Below are 22,333 nucleotides of genomic sequence, written 5' to 3'. Positions count from 1 at the left end.
TTGTTTCCCCATGGATTTGTGTTGGCACTTTTGCTAAAATCAATTGATCATAAATGTATGGGTCTATTTTTGGATTCTCTATTCTATTGATCTCTGCTTCCTTTATCAGTATTACAGTGCCTTGATTACTGTAGATTTGTAAGTCTTGAAATTGGATAGTTATCGGTATTCAAGAAAATCTTTCTTAAAAAAGGCTTTGATCATAGTATATAGTTTCTACATTTCCATGTAAGGTTTAAAATCAGGTTGCCAATTTCTTTATAAAAAGACTGGGAATTTTGCTTGGACTTCAGTTGACGTGATTGCATGGTATTCTGTTGGGTGTATATAATTACATCAATTATGTAAGTAGCTTATACTGATGCCTGTTTGTTGGAGTGTTCAGTCTATTGATACAGTGTTGACAATTAATTTTATATTTATTTGTGTCTTTGAGCACTGGTGCATGTGTATCTGTTCTATAAAGTGCTGGAAATGGAATTGTTTGAAATTTAACATTTATAATTTTGATAGATACTGCTTGATTGTCTTGCATAGACATTGAATTATATGCAAGAATGTGAGACTACCTGTCACAAACCTTTGCCAAGACTGTGTTGTTAAACTTCCTGATCTTTGGCCTGATAGTTGAAAATTGGTATTTTGTCTTGGTTCTAGCTTACATTATTATGTTACTATCATACCAACCATGTGTGGTTTCTTTCCTGTGAATACATTGTGGTGATTACTGTTTCTTTTTCTTGCCGGAGTATTTCCCCAATTTCGTCTCTCAAACCTGTCTTCTGAATTTTGTGACAGGGTTTGAAAGTCTTTCCCACTGTGAAAATAAATATTATAATTTCCTACATTTAATCTGTTTATGTTTTAGTTCTTAATTAATTTTTAATGGTTAAATGTTTTCTGGACAATACCTCACTCTTAACCATAATTGCCCAGATGGTTTCCTAATTGTCTTGACACCAACCGTGTTATTTATTTATTTATTAACTAAGAAAAAAAAAAATTAATGTTCATTTAGTTTTGAGAGAGACAGAGACAGAGACAAAAAAAGACAAGAGTGTGAACAGGGAAGGGACAGAGAGATAGGGAAACACAGAATCTGAAGCAGACTCCGGGCTCTGAGCTGTCAGCACAGAACCTGACATGGGACTCAAACCCATGGACTGAGAGATGGTGACCTGAAGTCAGGCGTTTGACTGAGCCACCCAGGAGCTTCTGTCTGTCTGTCTGTCTGTCTATCTATCTATCTATCTATCTATCTATCATCTAAATTTTAGTTAGTTAAATACAGTGCAATATTGGTTTCAGGAGTAGAACTCAGTGACTCATCACTTATATAAAACACCCAGGGCTCATCGTAACAAGTGCCCTTCTTAGTACCCATCACCTATCTACCCCTCTCCCACCCATCTCCCTCCATCAACCTATAGTTCTCTATCATTAGGAGTCTCTTGTGATTTGTTTCCCTCTCTTCTCTCCCTGCTCCCCTTCCCATGTGTTCATCTGTTCATTTTTTTTAATGTTTGTTTATTTTTTGAGAAAGAGACAGAGTGTGAGTGGGGGAGGAGCAGAGAGAGGGGGGAGGCAGAATCCAAAGCACACTTTAGGCTCTGAGCTGTCAGCACAGAGCCCAGCACAGGGCTCGAACTCACTAACCCCAAGATCATGACCTGAGCTGAAGTTGGATGCTTAACCAACTGAGCCACCCAGGCATTCCTCATCTGTTTTGTTTCTTAAATTCCATGTATGAGTGAAATCATATGGTATTTATCTTTCTTTGATGGACTTACTTTATTTAACATACTATGTTGTAGCTCCATCCATGTCATTGCAAATAGCAAGGTTTCTTCTTTTTGATGGCTGAGTAATATTCCATTATATGTATACACCACATCTTCTTTTTTTTCCCCACCTTCATTTTTTTTATTCTGGGCATGTGCTTTGCTGTATCTGGACTTCTGGCATTGCAAGCAGTACTCAGTGCTCAGTACTCAGTTATGTGAAGATTGGAGCTGTTTCCTCTGGGATAATGGATTGTTTCTTAGCATTGAATAATTGGAAGGAAGTATAAGGTCATGGAATTCTAAACCATCCCATTCCTATCCCTCCAGTCTGACGCTAGATGATGGTTTCAGCACCTTGAACTTTCCCCCTCACTGAATTATATACATAATCCAGCTCCTCACATGTTGTGGAGTTTTTAGGATTGCCAGGTGAAATGTATGACTTTTATCTTCTTCATTTCTTTTGGTAATGCTGAGACCATGGGAAGAATATTTAAAATCCATGTTCATTTTATGTAGAAGTTCAAGAAGTTCACATTTAATATACATTTTCTTTGCACAGTCTTTATATGCAGAGCTGATTCCTAGTACTTTCAGGCCTCATACCATCTATTTTTATAACATCTGTACCTGGGTAAGGAAACAGCTTAGCACTGGTATGTTACTGTAAATCAGTAGGGGAAGTGGAGGTCGTTGTGAAATAGGATTCAAACTGAGTAGGTACTTGGAACATTAAAGTTCAGAATACTTAGTTTGGGGGGGAAAGACCATAGGTGCGTAATAAATTATGTACAGTCCATCTCTATTTTTCTGCTTTACATCCAATTACCAGTGATATTTTCCTCCCTTACATGCATTTACTTTAATAACTACCCTCATGTGTTTGTGCCTGTCCTTGAAAATATATTTACCCTTGTAAAATATGTAGCAAACTGAAACATAGAAATACACAGAGATATACAACATAGTACACAAAGTATTACTGAACAACTCAATGAATTAAAAAAAAATCCAAAAAACTTAGTAACTACCGTCCAGACCAAGATAGAGAATATTAACACCACAGAAATCTGTACTGTGCTCCATCTCAATTTTTACCTCCTACAGAGATAATTACTATATGACTTCTATTAACATTGATTGGTCTTTCTTTCTTTCTTTCTTTCTTTCTTTCTTTCTTTCTTTCTTTCTTTCTTTCTTTCTTTTCTTTTTTTTTAATTTAAACAAGTTGGATCTTCGTGTGTTTAATTTTTCTTATCTGGTTTCTCTCATTCAACATTGTAGTTATGAGGTTCACCTTTTGTTATATACAACAGCATTTTGTTCTTTATTCATTTCTGAATAGTATTCTAGCATATAAATTTATTTATTGAATCTAGTTTCAATTTTTGGCTATTGCAAATAATGCTGCTAGGAACATTCTTGTACTTGGATATAGTCATTTCAGTTTAAAAGTTAGCAATGGTTGGAATTGCAGGGCCATAGCTTAGGTCTATGTTCTGCTTTAAAAACATTTTTTTTAGAGAGAGAGAGACAGAGCATGAGCGGGGGAGGGGCAGAGAGAGACAGGGAGACACAGAATCCGAACCAGGCTCCAGGCTCTGAGCTGTCAGCACAGAGCCCGACACGGGGCTCGAACTCACAGACCATGAGATCATGACCTGAGCTGAAGTCGGACGCTCAGCTGACTGAGCCACCCAGGCGCCCCCTATGTTCTGCTTTAGTAGATACTGTCAAACAGTTTTTCAAAATGTTTGTACCAATATAAAGACCAAAAGCAGTGCTTAAGACTTTTTGTTGCCCCAACATCTTCTTTAAAAAAAAAAAAAAAATTTTTTTTTTAATGTTTATTTTCGAGAGAGACAGAGACAGAATGTGAGTGGGTTAGGTGCAGAGAGAGAGGGAGACACAGAATCCGAGCAGGCTCCAGGCTCTGAGCTGTCAGCACAGAGCCCGACACGGGGCTTGAACTCATGAACTGACTGAGCCACCCAGATGCCCCAGCACCACATCTTTATCCATTCATCAGTCAGTGGAGATTTGGGCTCTCTCCTCAGTTTGGCTATTGTTGATAATGCCACCCTAAACCTTGGGTTGCATACACCCCTTCAAATCTGTATTTTTGTATCCTTTGGATAAATACCTAACAATGCAGGTGTTGGATCGTAGGGTAGTTCTATTTTTAGTTTCTTGAGGAACCTCAGTGCTGTTCTCCAGAGTGACTGCACCAGTTTTCATTCCCACCAGCAGCCCAAGAGGTTTCCCCTTTCTCTGCATTCTCGTCAACACCTGTTTTTTCTTGTGTGGTTAATTTTAGCCATTGTGACAGGTATCAGGTGGTATCTCATTGTGGTTTTGATTGGTATTTACCTAGTGATGAATGATGATGAGCATCTCTTACTGTGTCTGTTAGCTGTCTGGATGTCTTCTCTGGAAACGAGTCTATCCATATCTTCTGCCCATTTCTTAACTGGATTATTTGTTTTGTGGGTGTTGAGTTTTGGTAAGTTCTTTATAGATTTTAGATACTAACCCTTCATCACATACATCAATTTGCAAATATCTTCTCCCATTCTTTAGGCTGCCTTTTAGTTTTATTGATTGTTTCCTTTGCTGTATAGAAGCCTGTTATCTTGATGAAGCCCCAGTAGTTCATGTTAGCTCTTGTTTCCCTTGCCTTTGGTGACACACCAAATGTTGAATCTTATCTTCATTAATTTGAAAGTAATTAGATTCATACTACTACCTTTGTATGTAATAACTTGCTTCATGCACTTGGGCCTATTTTTGGCGCAAATCTTGCATTACTCTCCTGTTTATTGATGTGTGGGAACTAAATTGTTTTTCTTTTTTAAAAACTTTTTTTTTAACGTTTATTCATTTTTTGAGAGACAGAGCATATGTGGGGAAGGAACAGAGAGAGAGGGAGAACACAGAATCTGAAGCAGGCTCCAGGCTCTGAACTGACAGCACAGAGCCCGATGCAGGGCTCGAACTCACAAACCATGAGATCATGACCTGAGCCGAAGTCGGATGCTCAACAGACTGAGCCACCCAGGTGTCTTGGAACTAAATTGTTAATTATTATAACTAAGTGGCACAAATCTACACCCATTACTTTTTTTTTTTAAGTGTTTGGAATTCTTTATTTTTAAGTTAATTTTTTGAGAGAGAGAGCACAAGTGGGGCAAGGGCAGAGAGAAGGAGAGACTGAATCCAAAGCAGGCTCCATGCCATCATTGCAGAGCTGGATGCAGGGCTCAATCTCACAAACTGCGATTTCATGACCTGAGCCGAGATCAAGAGTTGCTGCCCAACTGGGTCACCCAGGTGCCCCATACACCGCATTACTTTCTTTTTTTTTTTTTTTAATGTTTATTTTTTGAGAGAGAGAGAGAGAGAGAGAGAGAGAGGGACAGAGTGTGAGTGGGGGAGGGGCAGACAGAAGAGAGGGAGACAGAGAATCCAAAGCAGACTCCAGGCTCCGAGCTGTCAGAACAGAGCCCTATGTGGGGCTCAGACTCACAAGCTGTGAGATCATGACCTGAGCTGAATTCAGAAGCTCAACTGACTGAGCCACCCAGGCACCCCATACCCTATTACTTTCTAAGTTGATTTGTGTATATGTGTTGTTATAAACTGGTATGTGATATTTTCTTCTATTAGGTATTTCAGCTAATTGTTATTTAAAACTTTTTATTTAAAATTTTTTTATTCACCTTAATGAATTCACATACTAATAATTTTTTCTTTTTTTGCCCTGCAAGTAATAATTTGCATGTATAATATATATGTGGTCAAGATTTTTTCCCAGTCCCTAGAAGCTTGAGGGACATCTTTTTCTCCTCATGATATACTTTATAACATTCTTTTTAAATCCATTGTGCCAGGTGCTCTGGGCCCTTTTAATCTGGCAACTCATTTCTTTCTCTTTTTTTAATTATTAAAAAAATTTTTTTTAATGTTTATTTTTGAGAGACAGCGAGTGCAAGGGGGGGAGGGGCAGAGAGCGTGGGAGACACTGAATCTGAAGCAGGCTCTAGGCTCTGAGCTGTCAGCCCAGAGCCCAACACGGGGCTTGAGCCCACGAACTGTGAGATCATGACCTGAGCTGAAGTTGGATGCTTAACTAAACCATCCAGGTGCCCCTGTTTTTCTCTTTTCTTTTCTTTTTTTTGGGGGGGGGTGGAAGGAGGGAAGAGGAGATTATCCTGGTTTTTCCACGTGGCCCAAGGGTTCTTTTTTTATTATTATTTTTTAAATTTATATCCAAGTTAGTTAGCATATAGTGCAACAGTGATTTCAGTAGATTCCTTAATGCCCCTTACCCATTTAGCCCATCCCCCTCCCACAACCCCTCCAGTAACCCTTTGTTCTCCATGTTTAAGAATCTCTCTTGGGGCGCCTGGGTGGCGCAGTCGGTTAAGCGTCCGACTTCAGCCAGGTCATGATCTCGCGGTCCGTGAGTTCGAGCCCCGCGTCAGGCTCTGGGCTGATGGCTCAGAGCCTGGAAACTGTTTCCGATTCTGTGTCTCCCTCTCTCTCTGCCCCTCCCCCGTTCATGCTCTGTCTCTCTCTGTCCCAAAAATAAATAAATGTTGAAAAAAAATTAAAAGAAAAAAAAAGAATCTCTCATGTTTTGTCCCCCTCCCTGTTTTTATATTTTTGTTTCGCTTCCCTTGTGTTCATCTGTTCTGTGTCTTAAAGTCCTCATACGAGTGAAGTCATATGATATTTGTCTTTCTCTAATTTCACTTAGCATAATACCCTCTAGTTCCATCCACATAGTTGCAAATGGCAAGATTTCATTCTTTTTGATTGCTGAGTAATATATACATATGTTCATGCTTCTGCATGTCACTGTCCAGTTTTCCCAACACCATTTGCTGAAGAGACTTTTTTCCATTGGATATTCTTTCCTGCTTTGTCAAAGATTATTTGGCCATACGTTTGTGGGTCCATCTCTGGGTTGTCTATTCTGTTCCATTGATCTATATGTCTGTTCTTGTGCCAGTACCATACTGTCTTGATGATTACAGCTTTGTAATACATCTTGAAGTCTGGGATTGTGATGCCTCCAGCTTTGGTTTTCTTTTTCAAGATTGCTTTGGCTATTCAGGCTCTTTTTTAGTTTCATACAAATTTTAGGGTGGTTTGTTTTAGCTCTGTGAAGAATGCTGGTGTTATTTTGATACAGATTGCCTTTTAATTTTCTTCTTATATTTTGTCTCCTATTTGCCATATCTGTCTTTTTTGTTTGACTTTATATGAGATCTTCTTACTGTGATCTTCTAATGCTTTTATTGACTTTTTAAATTCTTTGGTAGTTTTAATTTTCATGTGTTCCTTTTTTTTTTTTTTTTTTTTTTTTTTTTACTGTGAATGTTCTTGTATATCTGTTTCATGGATGGATTGGCTTATTTTTAGTTTTTGGCTCTGCATAGTTTGTTTTTGCCAAGCTATTTATTTCGTTTTTTCATTTTAAGGTTTTTCTTATGTATATGGTTATTCTTGTTTATTTGCTCAGGGTTACAAGTGAGACACTAAAAACTGATTTGAAAGTTTTGTGTGTTTGGATGGTGGACGGGCTGGTAGTTTCTTGACTGTAGGGTGTGAGAGACAGAGAGAGGGTGCTTGTGCTTATGGACTATGGACTACTACAGACTGCAGGTCCTATCAGTATTTTTTTTGTATCTTTTATCTCTAGGCCTGTCAAATTCATTAGAAAACCATCTTCCCGGAAGGTACAGTCTTGGCTGCCTCCTCTAGGAGTCTCTTGAGTAGGCAAAAGAGAAGTTTAGGTGTAGGGAGTGGGTTTCAGCAATCACTGTGTGTACTCCTACTTATTCCTTCTATTGTCAGTATGATACTTCTTCCCTCAGCTGTCCTGAGTCCCCAGACCAAAGACCTTTCATTATACTCTTTCTAGACATATATACTACAGTCTTTAAGGATGCAGGGGTGGACAGTCTTCTGGGTGCTAGTAATTGGAATGGCAGTCTTGGAATCTTTCTGTGTTTTGATTTCTTTTTTCATCCTCATCTCTGGTGGAGCCTGATACTTCCAATTACTGAGTTTTTGGGGATTCTGTGGTTTTAAGTAGAGCTACTTCTCAGTTTCCCCATTTCTAGCTTAGGATTCAAGTTTTCTTGAGTCTGGAGGTTATTATTTATCATTCTTTGCAGCTTACATATTTTTATTTTCACCATTTGCTCTTTTATTTATTCTTTGGATTTCTTGTTTTGTCTTGTTTTAATCTATTGCTTTTTTAAAGTAGGTTTTACATGAGAGTAGAGGTAAATGTGTGTTTAAATCTGCCTTTTCAATTGTATATCGGTGTTTTTCTGTGTACAAGTAGTTATTTATGTGCACTCTTTTTCTTCAAAATAGGATTTTACTTTACCACTTTAACCTATTATATGTACATATTATGAATTGCATTTTTATTTTTAAACTTTTTTCCTACAGCATAAAATGGATAGTTTACCTCAGGTTAGAAATACTAAAGTTATTGGTATGTATAAAGTGAATTCTGAAGACTAATGGTAAGACAGGGTAAAATTGTGGAGTGTTGTATATAATGAGTGGTGAATGAATAATTTGCATATTTCCTTTGCACCTTTTAAACATTTTAAAATACACTTTCTTTTCCCCCCTCCTTAGGTGCTGTGTAATGTGTTAAGAGGATATTTTAAGGAATGATTTTGTCAAATTTTCATGAGTTATGGTGGCTGAAAGATCAGTTCTATCTTGTGGGAAAAGAATTGTAAGTAATATCAAGGAATAAACTGATTTTCGACTATTGTATATTTATATAAGACAAGTCATTGATTACTTGTAAGAATGTAGTTGGGATACTTTTTTCTATTAACTTTAAATTTATAGATTAATTAAAAAGGAGAAGTTAGATTTTACATAAATCAGATTATTTCTGTATAGTATTAGCATTGCCATATTTCTTGGATTGTACAAAATTTAATTTTAATTTTTTTTAATTTTTCAGAAATGGCAGCACAAAAGGAAATCTATATTAATAGAGTATTTTATTAAACTAAAAAGGTTAGATAAGAACTTTAAACTAACAGTCTCAGCAAACAAGGAGAGAAACCTACTAGCTGTAAGACATGTTTCAAATGAATCGAAGTCCAGTAACTGTAGACTTCAGAAGAAAAAAGTTTTCAAAATCTTTGTCAAAACAGGTCAGTGATAAATAACTCCTCCAGTAATAGGGCTAGGCCTGAAAACCATAATTAATTGAAAAATTAACAAAACAGTTTGAATCTGAATTAAGTTTTTTTCATAAAAAATTATAAAAATATCAAATTAGAATTAAATTTTCCTCAGATTTCTATTGCCTTGCCCAAAAGTAAAGCAAATATCTTTTAGCCTTCATACCAGCTTTTCTCATGTCCTAGGGATGACTGAAACCTTATTTGAAGCAAACTAGTATTTTTGTTGAAAATGTACATCAGCCTCAAAGTTGATTTTTAAGACCTTCTCAATAATACTAGACATTCAGCATTCACACCTACCAGGACACAAACATCCTCTCAAATACTACTGAGAAAAGGAGGACCTTACTCAGGAATGATGTCCATTCAGGAGAAATCAAAAGAAAATTCCTCCAGTGTTATTAAAAAAAGTGAAGATAAGAATTTAGAAACACAAATTCAAGGTTCTCAAACGAATCTGGCAAAAAAATCAGGCCCAAAGGAAACTATCAAATCACTGGTTAAATCTTCTAGTGAGAGTAAAATAAATCAATCTGAATTAGGAACATGCATGAGTACAAGGTCAGCAAAAGTGGCATCCAATGATAAAAAAGCTAGCAAGTCCATTAATAAAAATATGGTGACTGTGAAGGGACATTCACAACAAGAATCTACAAAAAAGAAAAAATTACCTCAGAAAAAGTCAGTGCATGGAACTCCTAAATCAAATGAACAGTTTAACCGGAGGTCACAGAGACTTCAACAGTTAACAGAAGTTTCAACAAGGTCTCTGCGTAATAGAGAAATTCAGGGTCAAGTTCAAGCAGCTAAACAGAGTTTGCCACCAAGAAAAGAGCACTGTAACAATACTCAAAGTAAATCTAATAAAGTTAAAACAAGTCAAAAACATGTGAAAAGAAAAGTACCGGAAATAAAGTCTGACACTAAAGAGGATGAAAATCTAGTAATTAATGAAGTAATAAATTCCCCCAAAGGAAAAAAACGCAAAGTAGAGCATCAGACAGCTTATACTTGTAATTCTCAGTGCATAAAAGGATCTGAAAAGTGTCTTCAGAAGAATACTAGAAAAGAGGAAACAAAATCTGTGCCTGTAACTTCTGAGATAAAAAGATCAAAAATGGTTACTTCAGCAGTCTCTAAAAAGAATGAGATGAAGAAGTCAGTTCATACGCAAGTGAATACTAGTGCAAAATCCCAAAAAAGTCCACAGCCATCAGTGCCTGAACAAAGTGTAGATAATGAGCTGGAGCAAGCAGGAAAGAGCAAACGGGGTAGTATTCTCCAGCTCTGTGAAGAAATTGCTGGTGAAATTGAGTCAGATACTGTAGAGGTAAAAAAGGAATCTTTACAAATGGAGAGTGTAAAGGAGGAGAAGCCTACAGAAATAAACTTGGAAGAGCCTAATAATGAAAGACAAATACTTCATCAGAAGGAAACAAATCAGGATGTTCAATGCAATCGTTTCTTTCCCAGTAGAAAAACAAAGCCTGTGAAATGTATATTAAATGGAATAAACAGCTCAACTAAAAAGAACTCCAACTGGACTAAAATTAAACTCTCAAAATTTAACTCTGTGCAGCAAAATAAGTTGGACTCTCAAGTTTCCCCTAAATTGGGCTTAATACGAACCAGTTTTTCACTACCAGCCTTAGAAATGCATCATCCAGCAACTCAAAGTACAGTTTTAGGGACAAAACCACATGATGACAAAAATATAGGTTGCCAGCAGGAAGAAACTAAAGAAATTAATTCTGAAGAAGTTAAAGTTAATGATGTTACAGTTGAAATTAATAAAACTACAAAAAGGGCTTCTGAAAATTGTCATTTGGATAATCAGATAAAACCACCTCCTGACCCACCGTTGGATAACCAGATGAAAGATTCTTTTGAATCAACACCAGATAAGGTAATTTATTTTTATTATGCACAGTAGAGTTGCAGGAGTACCTTCTTATTAAATAAGTTTTACAATGTATTTTAGCTTAAGAATCAAGTTGTAAAAGACAGGAATCATTTGTTAAGGTAGCCTATTCAATTTTAACTCAGTCTCGTAGTGAGTGAGACGGCTAACTTGACTCCTTTAGAGGTCTCACATTCGTGTAAATGCTTCTCATTGCTTTCTTATTTTCACTTTTCATTTTTATTTTATGTGAAGCATAAACCTGTTGAATTCTGGCTTTTTGGGTTTTTTTTGAGTATAATTGACACACCGTGTTATATTTGTTTCTGGTGTACAACATAGTGATTCAGTATCTCTTTATGTTCTGCTTTGCTCACCACAAGTTTAGTTATCACCTGTTACCATGCAATGCTATTATAATATTGTTGATTATATTCCCTATGCTCTACTTTTTATTCCCATGACTTCTTCATTCCATAATTGGAAACCTGTATCTCCCACTGCCCTTTACTCATTTTGCCCTTTCCCATTCCCCTAGCTTTTCTTTTTCATTTAACACACCGATTTGCTTTTTCTATTAATTACAACTACAGAAACTATGTTTCATAATGACTAAAATATAGAAATTAAAGTTGGGCCTTATTCTGACCAAATTGTTAAAATTAATTTCAGCTGGCACAAATCAGCCCCTTTTTTTCCACCTGATAAAATTTAAAAATTAAACATTTATTTCTGGTAGTAGGGAGTCTTTCAGTTTGACTTGTGTGACCATTTTGAACAGTTGGGCAAATAAAATGTCTGAAAGATGTAAATAATTCAGTCTTCAGTTTTAGAGTAAGATTGTAGTGGTGAAGAATTTTAAAAATGGTAAGTTGAAAACAATCTTGAAAAAAAGGAAAAACAATCTAATAGCTAGAAGAAACTTTAATGATTATCTGAGGAAGTAGTTTGAAACTATAAAAGCAGCTGAGCTGATTTTTCCTGCCAAATTAAATCATAGGTAAAATACCAATATATAAACCTATAAGAAATTTTTTATGTATAAAAAATGGAGCTTTATGATACATATGTGAAAAACTTCACTAATTTGTTTCAATTGTTTTGTGATGAGAAAACTTAGAGCAGCGGAGGAATGTAATTTAGGTCACATGTTTGGGGACACAAATAGGATTCAATTTTTAGGTGTTCTTCTCAGCCCAGCATTTTTTCTACAATTGCATACTTTGAACATTAGAGCACTTGAGAAAAAAGTCATCATGAGTAGAGGGAAAAGTCAAGTCATCCTAAGTTTTAGGAATGATTTAAAGTTCCTTTTGGAGGCATTTTGTTGTAGGAGCAAAGTTGAATGAATGAGGAATCTGGGCTTCTTGCCAGAAGCCATGAAAATAGATCATTGTCTATTCTCGTGGACTACAAATCAAATTAAAAAGGGAACAGATACCATATGGTACTCTTAGATTTTATTTTCTGAACAAATGGGAATGAAAGCATCAATTAGAAGATAATTATTCAAATAGTGACAGTAATTAGAAGTAAGTAGTGACTGGTGGTGGGTGTAACAAGGGTGGTTTACATCGGAGATGGAGTGGCTTTCTTTTCAGGGTATGTTTTGTCAGCAAATTGATAGCTATAGTCCAGGTGTATCTTCTCCTGGACTATATATATTCAGGAGTTTATCTTCTAACTCCTTGCTGCATAAATGCCTGTCAAAACTCAGTTTGTGGGATAAGTCATGAGAATAAAAGGTACAATATAGGGAATATATAGTTACTGGTATTGTAATAGTGTTGTATGATGATAGACGGTAGTTACACTTGTGGTGAGCATAGCATAATGTATAGAGAGGTGTTGAATCACTGTGTGTATACCTGACATTAATGTTAACATTGTGTGTCAATTAAAATAAAATTAAAAAGAAACCCTCAGTTTGTGGACAGTTATATCGAAGAATAAGAAATGTAATCCTTTGGAGTACTAGAATAGAGATGCTTACTTGGACCACATTATTTTGACCTGTAATACTGTTTTTATTGGAATGTGCTTTGGATTTATACAGTTCCTCTCAAGGTGCATTATGAGAAACTGTCCTATGAAACTTGTGTTAAAAATTGTATTTACGTTTATAAATTCTTGACTATATCAAACATTCAGAATACTATAGAAAGTTAACATTATACTCTTGTTTACCACCCAAATTTGAAAAAAAAACCCCAACATTTTATTGAATTCAGGTCTTTTAAAATAAGAAAAGTATGTTACAGATACAGGAAAAGACCTTATCTCCCTCTTCTTTCCATTCACCTCTCTTCCCAGAGTTAAAATGAGTTTGTGAAGTTGGTGTGGATCCTTTTTTGTTTTTATGATTTCACTATTTATGTATATCCATAAAGAATACTTAGCACTGTTTGTGTTTTAAATGTTTACATAAATGCTAGCATAGTTTGTGTATATATGTGTGTGGTTTTGTTTTTTGTTTTGTTTTTTGCTAACTTGGTTTTGTGCAAGTTGAAAGCACTTTTAGGTTGTTTCTCTTCTTTTCACCAATACCACTGATGCAATCACTTTCACAGAGTGATCAGGAATGTGGTAATCATGTTAGTTCATGACATAGTTGAGTGCCTGCTATGTCCAAGATTTTGTGCTAGGCTCCAGAAGACAAATGTGTTCTGCCTTTAAAGAATTTACATTGTAGCAGTCACTTAAGAGATTCCTCTTTATTCATAAGCACTAAGAATTGTGGCAGCTTTGTTCAACCATCACAGCAGCTTTTGGTTAATGACATAATAGCCTTTGGTTAACACTGCCTCTTTGTTAGTCAGAGGAGAGCTTCATAAAATTATCACTATAGTCTAAGCTATGGTTTCTATTATTATCTACATATTACAGGTGAGGGGAATGAGACTTAGGAATTTAAGTAACTTTTACCTGAGTGACATTTAAGTGGTAGAGCTAGGATTTAAACTGAGATTGTCTGGTTTCAGAATCTAGCCATTTTATACTTGGGGAGGAAGGAGAATATAAAAACAAACCCTGTATCATATGAAATCTTTTTCTATGGCTGCTTGTAATTTTGATGTCAGTTTCAGCAGTACTGAGAAATGACGATGTTTGATAGGGCTTCTCTGAATTCTTTGGGCTGAATTTAAATTATTTGAACTTTATGAATTTTAAAGCCCAATTATTTTGTGATTCTTTTTTTAAGCCAGTAACTTCCTAAATTCCTTCCTATTTAATGGAGATTAATTAGTCATTGCTCTTGTTTTTAATTTTTCTGCTTTGTCAGTGATAAAACTTGTTCACTTTTTCAAAAATATTCAAAATAATGTTACATAGTTGAGTGTAATAATCACAATACAGATACAGCCAATGTTGATAGAGCTTGGAATATTATTTTCTTTTGGTAGTTATTATCACCTTTGATAGTGTTCTGATTTAGGGGATTTGGGGAATACAAAAATGAATAGAATATCTTTGCTCTTAAGAGTTATAGAAGCTTGGGGTGCCTGGGTGGCTCAGTCGGTTAAGCGTCCGACTTCGGCTCAGGTTGTGATCTCGCAGTCCATGAGTTCGAGCCCTGTGTCAGGCTCTGTGCTGACAGCTCAGAGCCTGGAGCCTGTTTCAGATTCTGTGTCTCCCTCTGTCTCTGACCCTCCCCTGTTCATGCTCTGTCTCTCTGTCTCAAAAATACACTTGATCTTAGCCAAAAGGCCGAGAAGCGATCTCTGTCTCAAAAATAAATAAACGTTTAAAAAAAAGTTATAGAAGATGAATCAAAAACAACCAATTGAAAAGAGTAATAAGGACATGAAAGAGGTAGAGGTGAAGAAGATGGAAAATTATTCCAAACTTGGGAAAAGGGCATGGAGAAACTTGGCAAAGCTTCATAGAAGAGGTTAATATTTAAGTAATGGGTTGAATTTATACAGGGGGAGAGGTTCTAGATTAGCATTATCCAGTAGAAGTGTAATGTGAACCACATGATTTAAAATTTTCTGGTAGCCACGTTAAAAAAGAATGATAAACTGGTAAGATTAAAATATTTTATTTAACCTGTCATATAGAAATACTTTCATTTCAGCATATAATTTTAAAAGTAGACCTATTTTACTTTTTTGTAATAAGTCTTAAAAATCTGTGCTTTATATTGACAGTATAATCTCAAATCAGTCATACTAACTACATTTTAAGTGCTCAGTAGTCAGGTGAGGTAGTGGCTACTCTATTGGACAGTGCAGGTTTAGATGGATGAAACAGAAAAAGTATAGAACCAAAATATATCTGTGGGATTTGCAAGTTCTTCAGTGTAGCATGAAGGGGAATAATGGGAGCTGATGCGGAGAGGGTATTTGTGGGAGAGATCATGAAGAGACTCTTAAAGCATATCAGTGTGAATTACCCCAACTATGAAGTATTATCTTAAATTTTCTTAGTATGCATTCACTGAAAGTGTCTTGGGATGAGTCCCAAACATTGATATGAAAGCAAATAGTAACAATTTGAATGTTGTATGTTCAGAATTTCAGTCTGTGTTTGGAATCCAAGCTTCAAAACAATCCCGTGGGAAATACCTCTACTGTTTCAGCTTCACTCAATCAAGCAAAAGTTGATACAGGAGAGAATAAATTTCCAGGTAAAACTTTGAAACTATCATTTGGTTTTCTCAGTGTTCAGAGATATTTTTGTCAGTATGATAGGAAACAATATTGACTACCAAATAGGCCAGTTAAATCCTTCTGAACCATATTGCATATGTTTTTCAAATGTGTAATTATCACCATTCTTTTTTTGTTTTTTAAAAATCTTTATCACCATTCTTCGGGGCAGAATTGCTTCTCTTTCTTACCTTGTTTAAAGTACTTAAGTATGGGGGCACCTGGGTGGCTCAGTCAGTTGAGTGTCCAACTCTTGGTTTTGGCTTAGGTCATGATCTTAGGGTCATGGGATTGAACTCTGCATTGGGCTCTGCGCTGAGTGTGAAGCCTGCTTGAGATTCTCTCTCTCCCTGCTGTATCTGCCCCTCTCCCTTGCTCATGCTCTCTCTCTAAAATAAAGAAAAAACAAAGTACTTAAATATGACTCTTTGACTTGCTACCAGAAGGTCTTTATCTTAAATCTTTTATTTTGTTTGTAACTTACTTTCTGGAGAAGTATGTCTTTTTAAAAAAAAATTTTTTTTTCAACGTTTATTTATTTTTGGGACAGAGAGAGACAGAGCATGAACGGGGGAGGGGCAGAGAGAGAGGGAGACACAGAATCGGAAACAGGCTCCAGGCTCTGAGCCATCAGCCCAGAGCCCGACGCGGGGCTCGAACTCACGGACCGCGAGATCGTGACCTGGCTGAAGTCGGACGCTTAACCGACTGCGCCACCCAGGCGCCCCCAAGGAGAAGTATGTCTTAATGAATTGCCTAAGTTAGTGGTAGAAGCTTATTTCTCAAATACAGCTGATTATTTGTGCTTTTCCACTTTAGATTCTTATCTTCAATCCTGAGTTACTCAGTTTTCCATCTTAGTGATTTTGTTTTTGAAAGGATTTAACAAATGCTGCAGGGGCGCCTGACTGGCTCAGTTGGTAGAGCTTACTTAAAAAATAAAAAATTAAATAGATTCTGCAATTTGTGCAGTTATACCATACAAAGATTTTTTTCGTAACCTTGAAAACATCCTTGACAGTACATTATTTGAGTTGTTGGGTGAAGATTTGCTCACCATTATCAGATGAAGCACAAGGGCATATGGAAAGAAATTCCAAATTCCTCATTCTTGTTTCTCTCTGCTAAAGGAAATACTTAGAGTGGTATACTGAAGTCAGATAATTTCTTCTATTATGTATTATTTAAACTTTTTGTGGAGGAAGGGAAAGCACAATATAAATATGAGAAATGCAGTTATTTTTTAGAAAATAAAATGAATTATTGTGTTATTAATATTAAAACTTCAGAAACTATAATTTTAAAAATTACAGTATAATATACAGTTTTATATTAGTTTCAGGTGTATAATACAATGATTCAACAATTCTGTACATTACTCAGTGCTCATGATAAGTATACTCTTAATCTCCTTCACCTATTTCATCCATCCCTCACTCATCTCCCTTCTGGTAACCACCAGTTCTCTATATTTAAGAGTATTTGTTTCTTTTTTCCTTTGTTTTGTTTCTTAAATTCTTTCGTATGAGTGAGATCATATAGTACTCTATTTGTCTTTCTCTGACTGACTTATTTCACTTAGCATTGTACTCTAGCTCCATCCATGTTGCAAATGGCAAGATTTCATTCTTTTTGATGGCCGAGTAATATTCCATTGTATATATGCCACATTTTTAATCCATTCATCCATCAATGGACACTTGAGTTGTTTCCATAATTAGGCTATTATAGATAATTCTGCAATAAACATCTTTTTAAATTAGCATTTTGTATTCTTTGGTAAATAGTAGTGGAATGACTGGATCATATGGTAATTCTATTTTTTATTTTTTGAGGAACCTCCATACTGTTTTTTACAGTAGCTACACCAATTTGTATTCCCACCTGTCATGCATGAGGGTTTCTTTTTCTCCACATTCTTGCCAACACTTACTGTTTCTTGTGAGACTTCAGGGTTTTTTTAAACAAAGAGGTGTTCCCATTTATTTCCATGTAGAGATTATATAATTATATGGGCATTTATACAATTTCCTATGTTGTTCAGTGCTAGTAATTGGTGAAACTAGAGGCAAACTGTTAATCTACCATTGGATTTATTTGTGACTCTGTAGAACTTTTCTACTTCTGAAGAGTAATTTCTAGGAAGGGGGCCTAATTTTATCAAATGGTTTTATTAAAAAGAAAACATTTAGAGTTGCCTGGGTGGCTCAGCTGGTTAAACGTACGACTCTTGATTTCTGCTCAGGTAACGATCTCACGGTGTGTGAGATTGAGCCCCAACATGGGCTGACAGCATGGAGCTTGCTTGGGATTCTCTCTTTCCCTCTCTCACTCTTTGCCTATCCCCTTTCAGATGCTCTCTCTCTCTCAAAATAAGTAAATAAACTTAAAAAATAAAACATTTAGCGTATTCTCTTTTTTCTTCGTAATGATTTGCAACTATTAGATGGAGAGCTAGTACAAAGCTTAAGGTTTAACTCATCTTCTTGATTAAATTACAGGTTCAACTCCCAAACAACACACTATACTCAGTAACCAAACATCTAAGACCAGTGATAACAGGTAAGACATTAGTTTAATACAAGAGTAAATATAGGAACAATTGAAAGATAAACTGAGGCTTTTACAGTTTTTGTTTATTTGAAAATCAATTCAAATTGGGCAGCATTCAGTGTGGCAGATAGAAAGGAGCTGCAAGGAGCTATAACATGAAAGACTTATAGGCAGAAAGGAGTGGGGTTAAGGAAAGTTATAACTGGTGGAAAAAATGGGTTGATTATTGCAAAGTTACTTTCCTTTAGGGGGAATGGCAGATTATCATTAGGGCAAATTATCTAACTAGTGCTGATTAAATGATTCCTGATTGACTGGTTAAAGATTCCATTTCTAGAAGAGCCAAAACTAAGTCTTGATTTGGTAATGTGGGGCTTAGCATAAGCAACTACATTTTGGACCTGTTGTCTTGTTTTTAACAGAACTTTAGGATTTTATACTTCCAACTTTTGAGTTTCGGATATTTTTCCTTAAAAAGTTGTGCTAATAATCTGGTTTTTCACGTAGAAAGAAAATGATTTTCATAAGTTTTCATTTCATTTTACTTTTTCTGTGCCTATACATACGTTTTATAGTTTCCCCCCCCCCCCCCTTAGGGTAATATGGGCATCTTTTCTACCTTAATTACCTCATTCTTTTAAATCTGCATTAAATTTCATTGTGTGAATATTCCATTGTTTATTTAACAGTTCTCCACTTCATAGACATTTTGGTTGTTTCTTATTTCTGTCCAAAAAAGTTCTTTAATAAACATATGCATCTTTGCCCGTTTGTATTACTATATCTAGGATAAATTAATAGCTATGGGAATTATCCTGCATTGCCATATTTTTGTCCGATGTGTGTCTTTTTATACTTCCAGCAACAGTATTTTGAGAATGCACTTTTCTGCAAACCCTTTGAAGTACTGGTATAATCAACATGTAAAAGTGTTTTAAGTGTTTTAGAAGCACTTGGTTCTGTCTTTAATGTCAAAATTAAATTACATCTGACTTACTTTGCTTTACAGATTACTAAAAAATAGTATTTAGGACAAATTGTACTGACTCAGATGGCTAAAACTATGAAAAACTTGAAACTTACTCAAACTATAGTACAGCAGTTTTTTGTTTATTTGTTGAAAATCAGTAATTTTCTTGGGTGTTCTCCCCTTGATTTTTAAAATGTTATTTATACCCCCCCTTGGAATTGAGATTTGTGAGTGTCGTATAGGGAAAGTTTTTTTTTTTTTATTTTTAGTGCTTTGAAGTGATAATAGCTCTATAACATTTAATAGTGTGATTTTTTTTTTTTTTTTTTTTAAAGGGAGACACCACCAAATCATTCTTGGCCTAAGTGTAATTCCCATTTGGAGATAACAATTCCAAAGGACTTGAAACTAAAAGAAGCAGAGAAAGTTGATGAAAAACAGTTGATCATAGTAAGTATCCAACTTGACCTTTTTGATGAAGTATTGTTATAATCACCTTTCTTATGCACATTGTTAAAGAATAAATTCATTGCTTTTTTTTCAAAGAGGCTTGTCACCATAAATCGTCATTAGGGAAATATTCCTGGTATCATTAGAAATCCCCCAACTTGAACCCCAGTAGTGAGTTCCTCCTATCACAAATAAAAACTCAAATATCCATACTCTTAGTTTTATTTACAACAGATTGATACTTTATATTAAATTTGTTACTTTTTTTAAAAAAATTTTATTTATTTTTGAGAGAGAGAGAGAGGGAGGGAGGCACAGAATCTGAAGCAGGCTCCAGGTTCTAAGCTGTCAGCACAGAGCCTGATGCAGGACTCAAACCCACAAACCGTGAGATCATGACCTAAGCCAAAGTCGGATGTTTAACGGACTGAGCCACTCAGGAGCCCCAGATCTGTTACTTTCTTTAATATGTCGTTTGATGTACTTTGTTTTAGCTTAATACATAAAATGATTTTAAATATCTGTATTTTAGTGTATATTATAATTTTTAAACTGTGCTTTACAGGAAGATAAACCAGTAGTTAATTTGAAATAGAACTTAAATACAGTTTGGTGACAAGTTGAAAAAGAGATATTTTGATTGATGAAAAAACCTAATTTGAGTAAGCGAGCACACTATAAAAAAAAATGAAGGAACCCAAAATAATAGGAAAATTTAATGTACTTCCAGTCAACATTATCAGTAGGATTTGGTGGAGTAGACTATTGATTCTAACTTTAATATAGGAGAATAACTTTGTAAGAATTGTCTGCAAATTTTTGAGAAAGGTTAATCGGGAAAGTTTCATTAGAGTTAATAATGTTTCTGTTGTTAAATCAGTATGGTAGTGAAACAGGATTAGACTAGTAAAATATAGAGCAGCACTGTCCAATTTGGTAGCCACATGTAGCTGTTGAGTATTTGAAATGTGGCTCATTAGAATTGAGATATGTTGTAAGTGTAAATATAGTTACTGCATTTTAAAGACTAGTATAAAAAAGGGAATGTAAAGTATTTCACTGATAAGTTTTTTTTTCTATTTAGTACATGTTGAAGTTAAAGTATTTGGGATATGTTTTGTTGAATAAAATACTAACATTAATTTCACCTGTTTTTGCATTCTTTAACATGGCTACTGGAAAATTTAAAATTTGTGGATTGCATTTCTATTCAGTTCTGGTCTAGAGTTGATGAGAATGATGATGTTAATGGTCAGGATAGCAGCTAATACATTGTTCCATGTACTCCACTCATATTAACTTAGTTAGGCCTTAGTTTTTAAAGTATGAGGTAGGTACTAGTATTATCTCCCATTTACCAATTAGGAAACCAAGGAAGAAAAGTTTGCTCAATACTATGAAAACTGCTTGGTTGCAGAGATATTTGTACACTGGTATATCATTCATAATAGTCAAAGGGTGAAAGCAACCTAAGTGTCCATCAAGGATGAATGGATGAACAAAATGTGTATACATACAATGGAATATGATTCAGCTTTAAAAAAAGAAATTCTGACATGCTACAACATGGTTGAACCTTGAGGACATTAAGCTAAGTGAAATAAGTTAGTCACAGAAAGACAAATACTGTAAGATTTCACTGCTGTGAGTGTCTAGAGTACTCATACTCAGAGACAGAAAGTAGAATGGTGGTTTCTAGGAGCTGGGAAGGAAAGTAGATTGGGGACCAGTTGTTTAATTGGTTTAGAGTTTCAGTTTTGCAAAATGAAAAGACTTTTGAAGATTGGTTACAGAACAATGTGAATATAGTAAAACTACTGAGCTGTACACTTAAAAGTCATTAAGATAGTAGGGATGCCTAGGTGGCTCAGCTGGTTGAGTGTCTGACCCTTGATTTCAGGTGGGACAACGTGGATTGAGCCCCGCATTGGGCTCTGTGCTGAGCGTGGCGCCTGCTTGAGATTCTTTCTGTCCCTCTCTGCTCCTGTCCCTCATTTGTGTATTCCCCTCTCGCTCAGATTAAAAAAATAAATTAAGATGGCAAATATTGTTATATATATATTTTTTGCCACAGTTATAAAAAAAATTTTTTTAAGATTTATTTACTTATTTATTTTTGTAGAGAGAGAGAGAGAGAGAGAGAGAGTGAGCAGGGGAGAGGGGCAGAGGCAGAAGAGAGAGAATCCTAAGCAGGCTCCACACTTACTACGGAGCCCCCACACAGGGCTTGATCCCATGACTCTGGGATCACAACCTGCTCTGAAATCGAGAGTCGTACAGTCATGCAACTGAGCCACCAAGATACCCTTACTTGATCCTAGTTCTAAGACACTAGAGATGCTGTTATCTTAGATCTTTTTTTTTTTTTTTTTTTTAGTAATTCAAATTGTGCAGTTTTAGAATAGAAAGAGTAAAGGGATTATTAGTTTATTATTCTTAAATTTAGATCATATTGCTGAAAATTTCTTGTTGAATAAGGACAAGAAAGAAGACATTTTGTAAACAGTTATGGTTCTATAGCACAAGTGAATTACTGGAGAATGGATGATTGTACTTGTACTTAGTTAATATGAAAAAAATTATAAATTACTGTTAATAATTTTTAATAATTAACTGTTTTAATAGAAAAATTAATATTACCCTTTCTCATGAGTTTTTGGTAACATCAAAATATTCTTTCTAATATTTATAAACTAGAATAAAACCATTAAAGAGAACATACTTTTAAGACATTAAAAAAGGAGTCTGTGAAACACAGACTAAGCTTTAACAGTGTAATTATTGCAGATATA

At 35.4% G+C, this 22,333-nt stretch overlaps 1 protein-coding gene across 5 annotated transcripts in view; it reads left to right on the top strand.

The window, feature by feature from the left end:
* The window catches only part of ESCO1 (establishment of sister chromatid cohesion N-acetyltransferase 1), a 75,716-nt gene that overhangs the window by 27,857 nt on the left and 25,526 nt on the right, over positions 1-22,333 (top strand). For all 5 annotated transcript variants that reach the window (XM_003995061.5, XM_011288077.3, XM_045041748.1 and 2 more), the window contains 5 exons: positions 8,448-8,550; positions 8,788-10,922; positions 15,432-15,546; positions 18,070-18,130; positions 19,427-19,541. In XM_003995061.5, the coding sequence (XP_003995110.3) occupies positions 9,372-10,922; positions 15,432-15,546; positions 18,070-18,130; positions 19,427-19,541 (1,842 nt within the window). In that variant the 5' untranslated portion in view covers positions 8,448-8,550; positions 8,788-9,371. The remainder of the gene's footprint in view (positions 1-8,447; positions 8,551-8,787; positions 10,923-15,431; positions 15,547-18,069; positions 18,131-19,426; positions 19,542-22,333) is intronic.

Source organism: Felis catus, chromosome D3, assembly GCF_018350175.1.
Source record: "Felis catus isolate Fca126 chromosome D3, F.catus_Fca126_mat1.0, whole genome shotgun sequence".
NCBI lineage: Eukaryota > Metazoa > Chordata > Mammalia > Carnivora > Felidae > Felis > Felis catus.
This window is presented reverse-complemented; position numbering and strand designations above follow the sequence as displayed.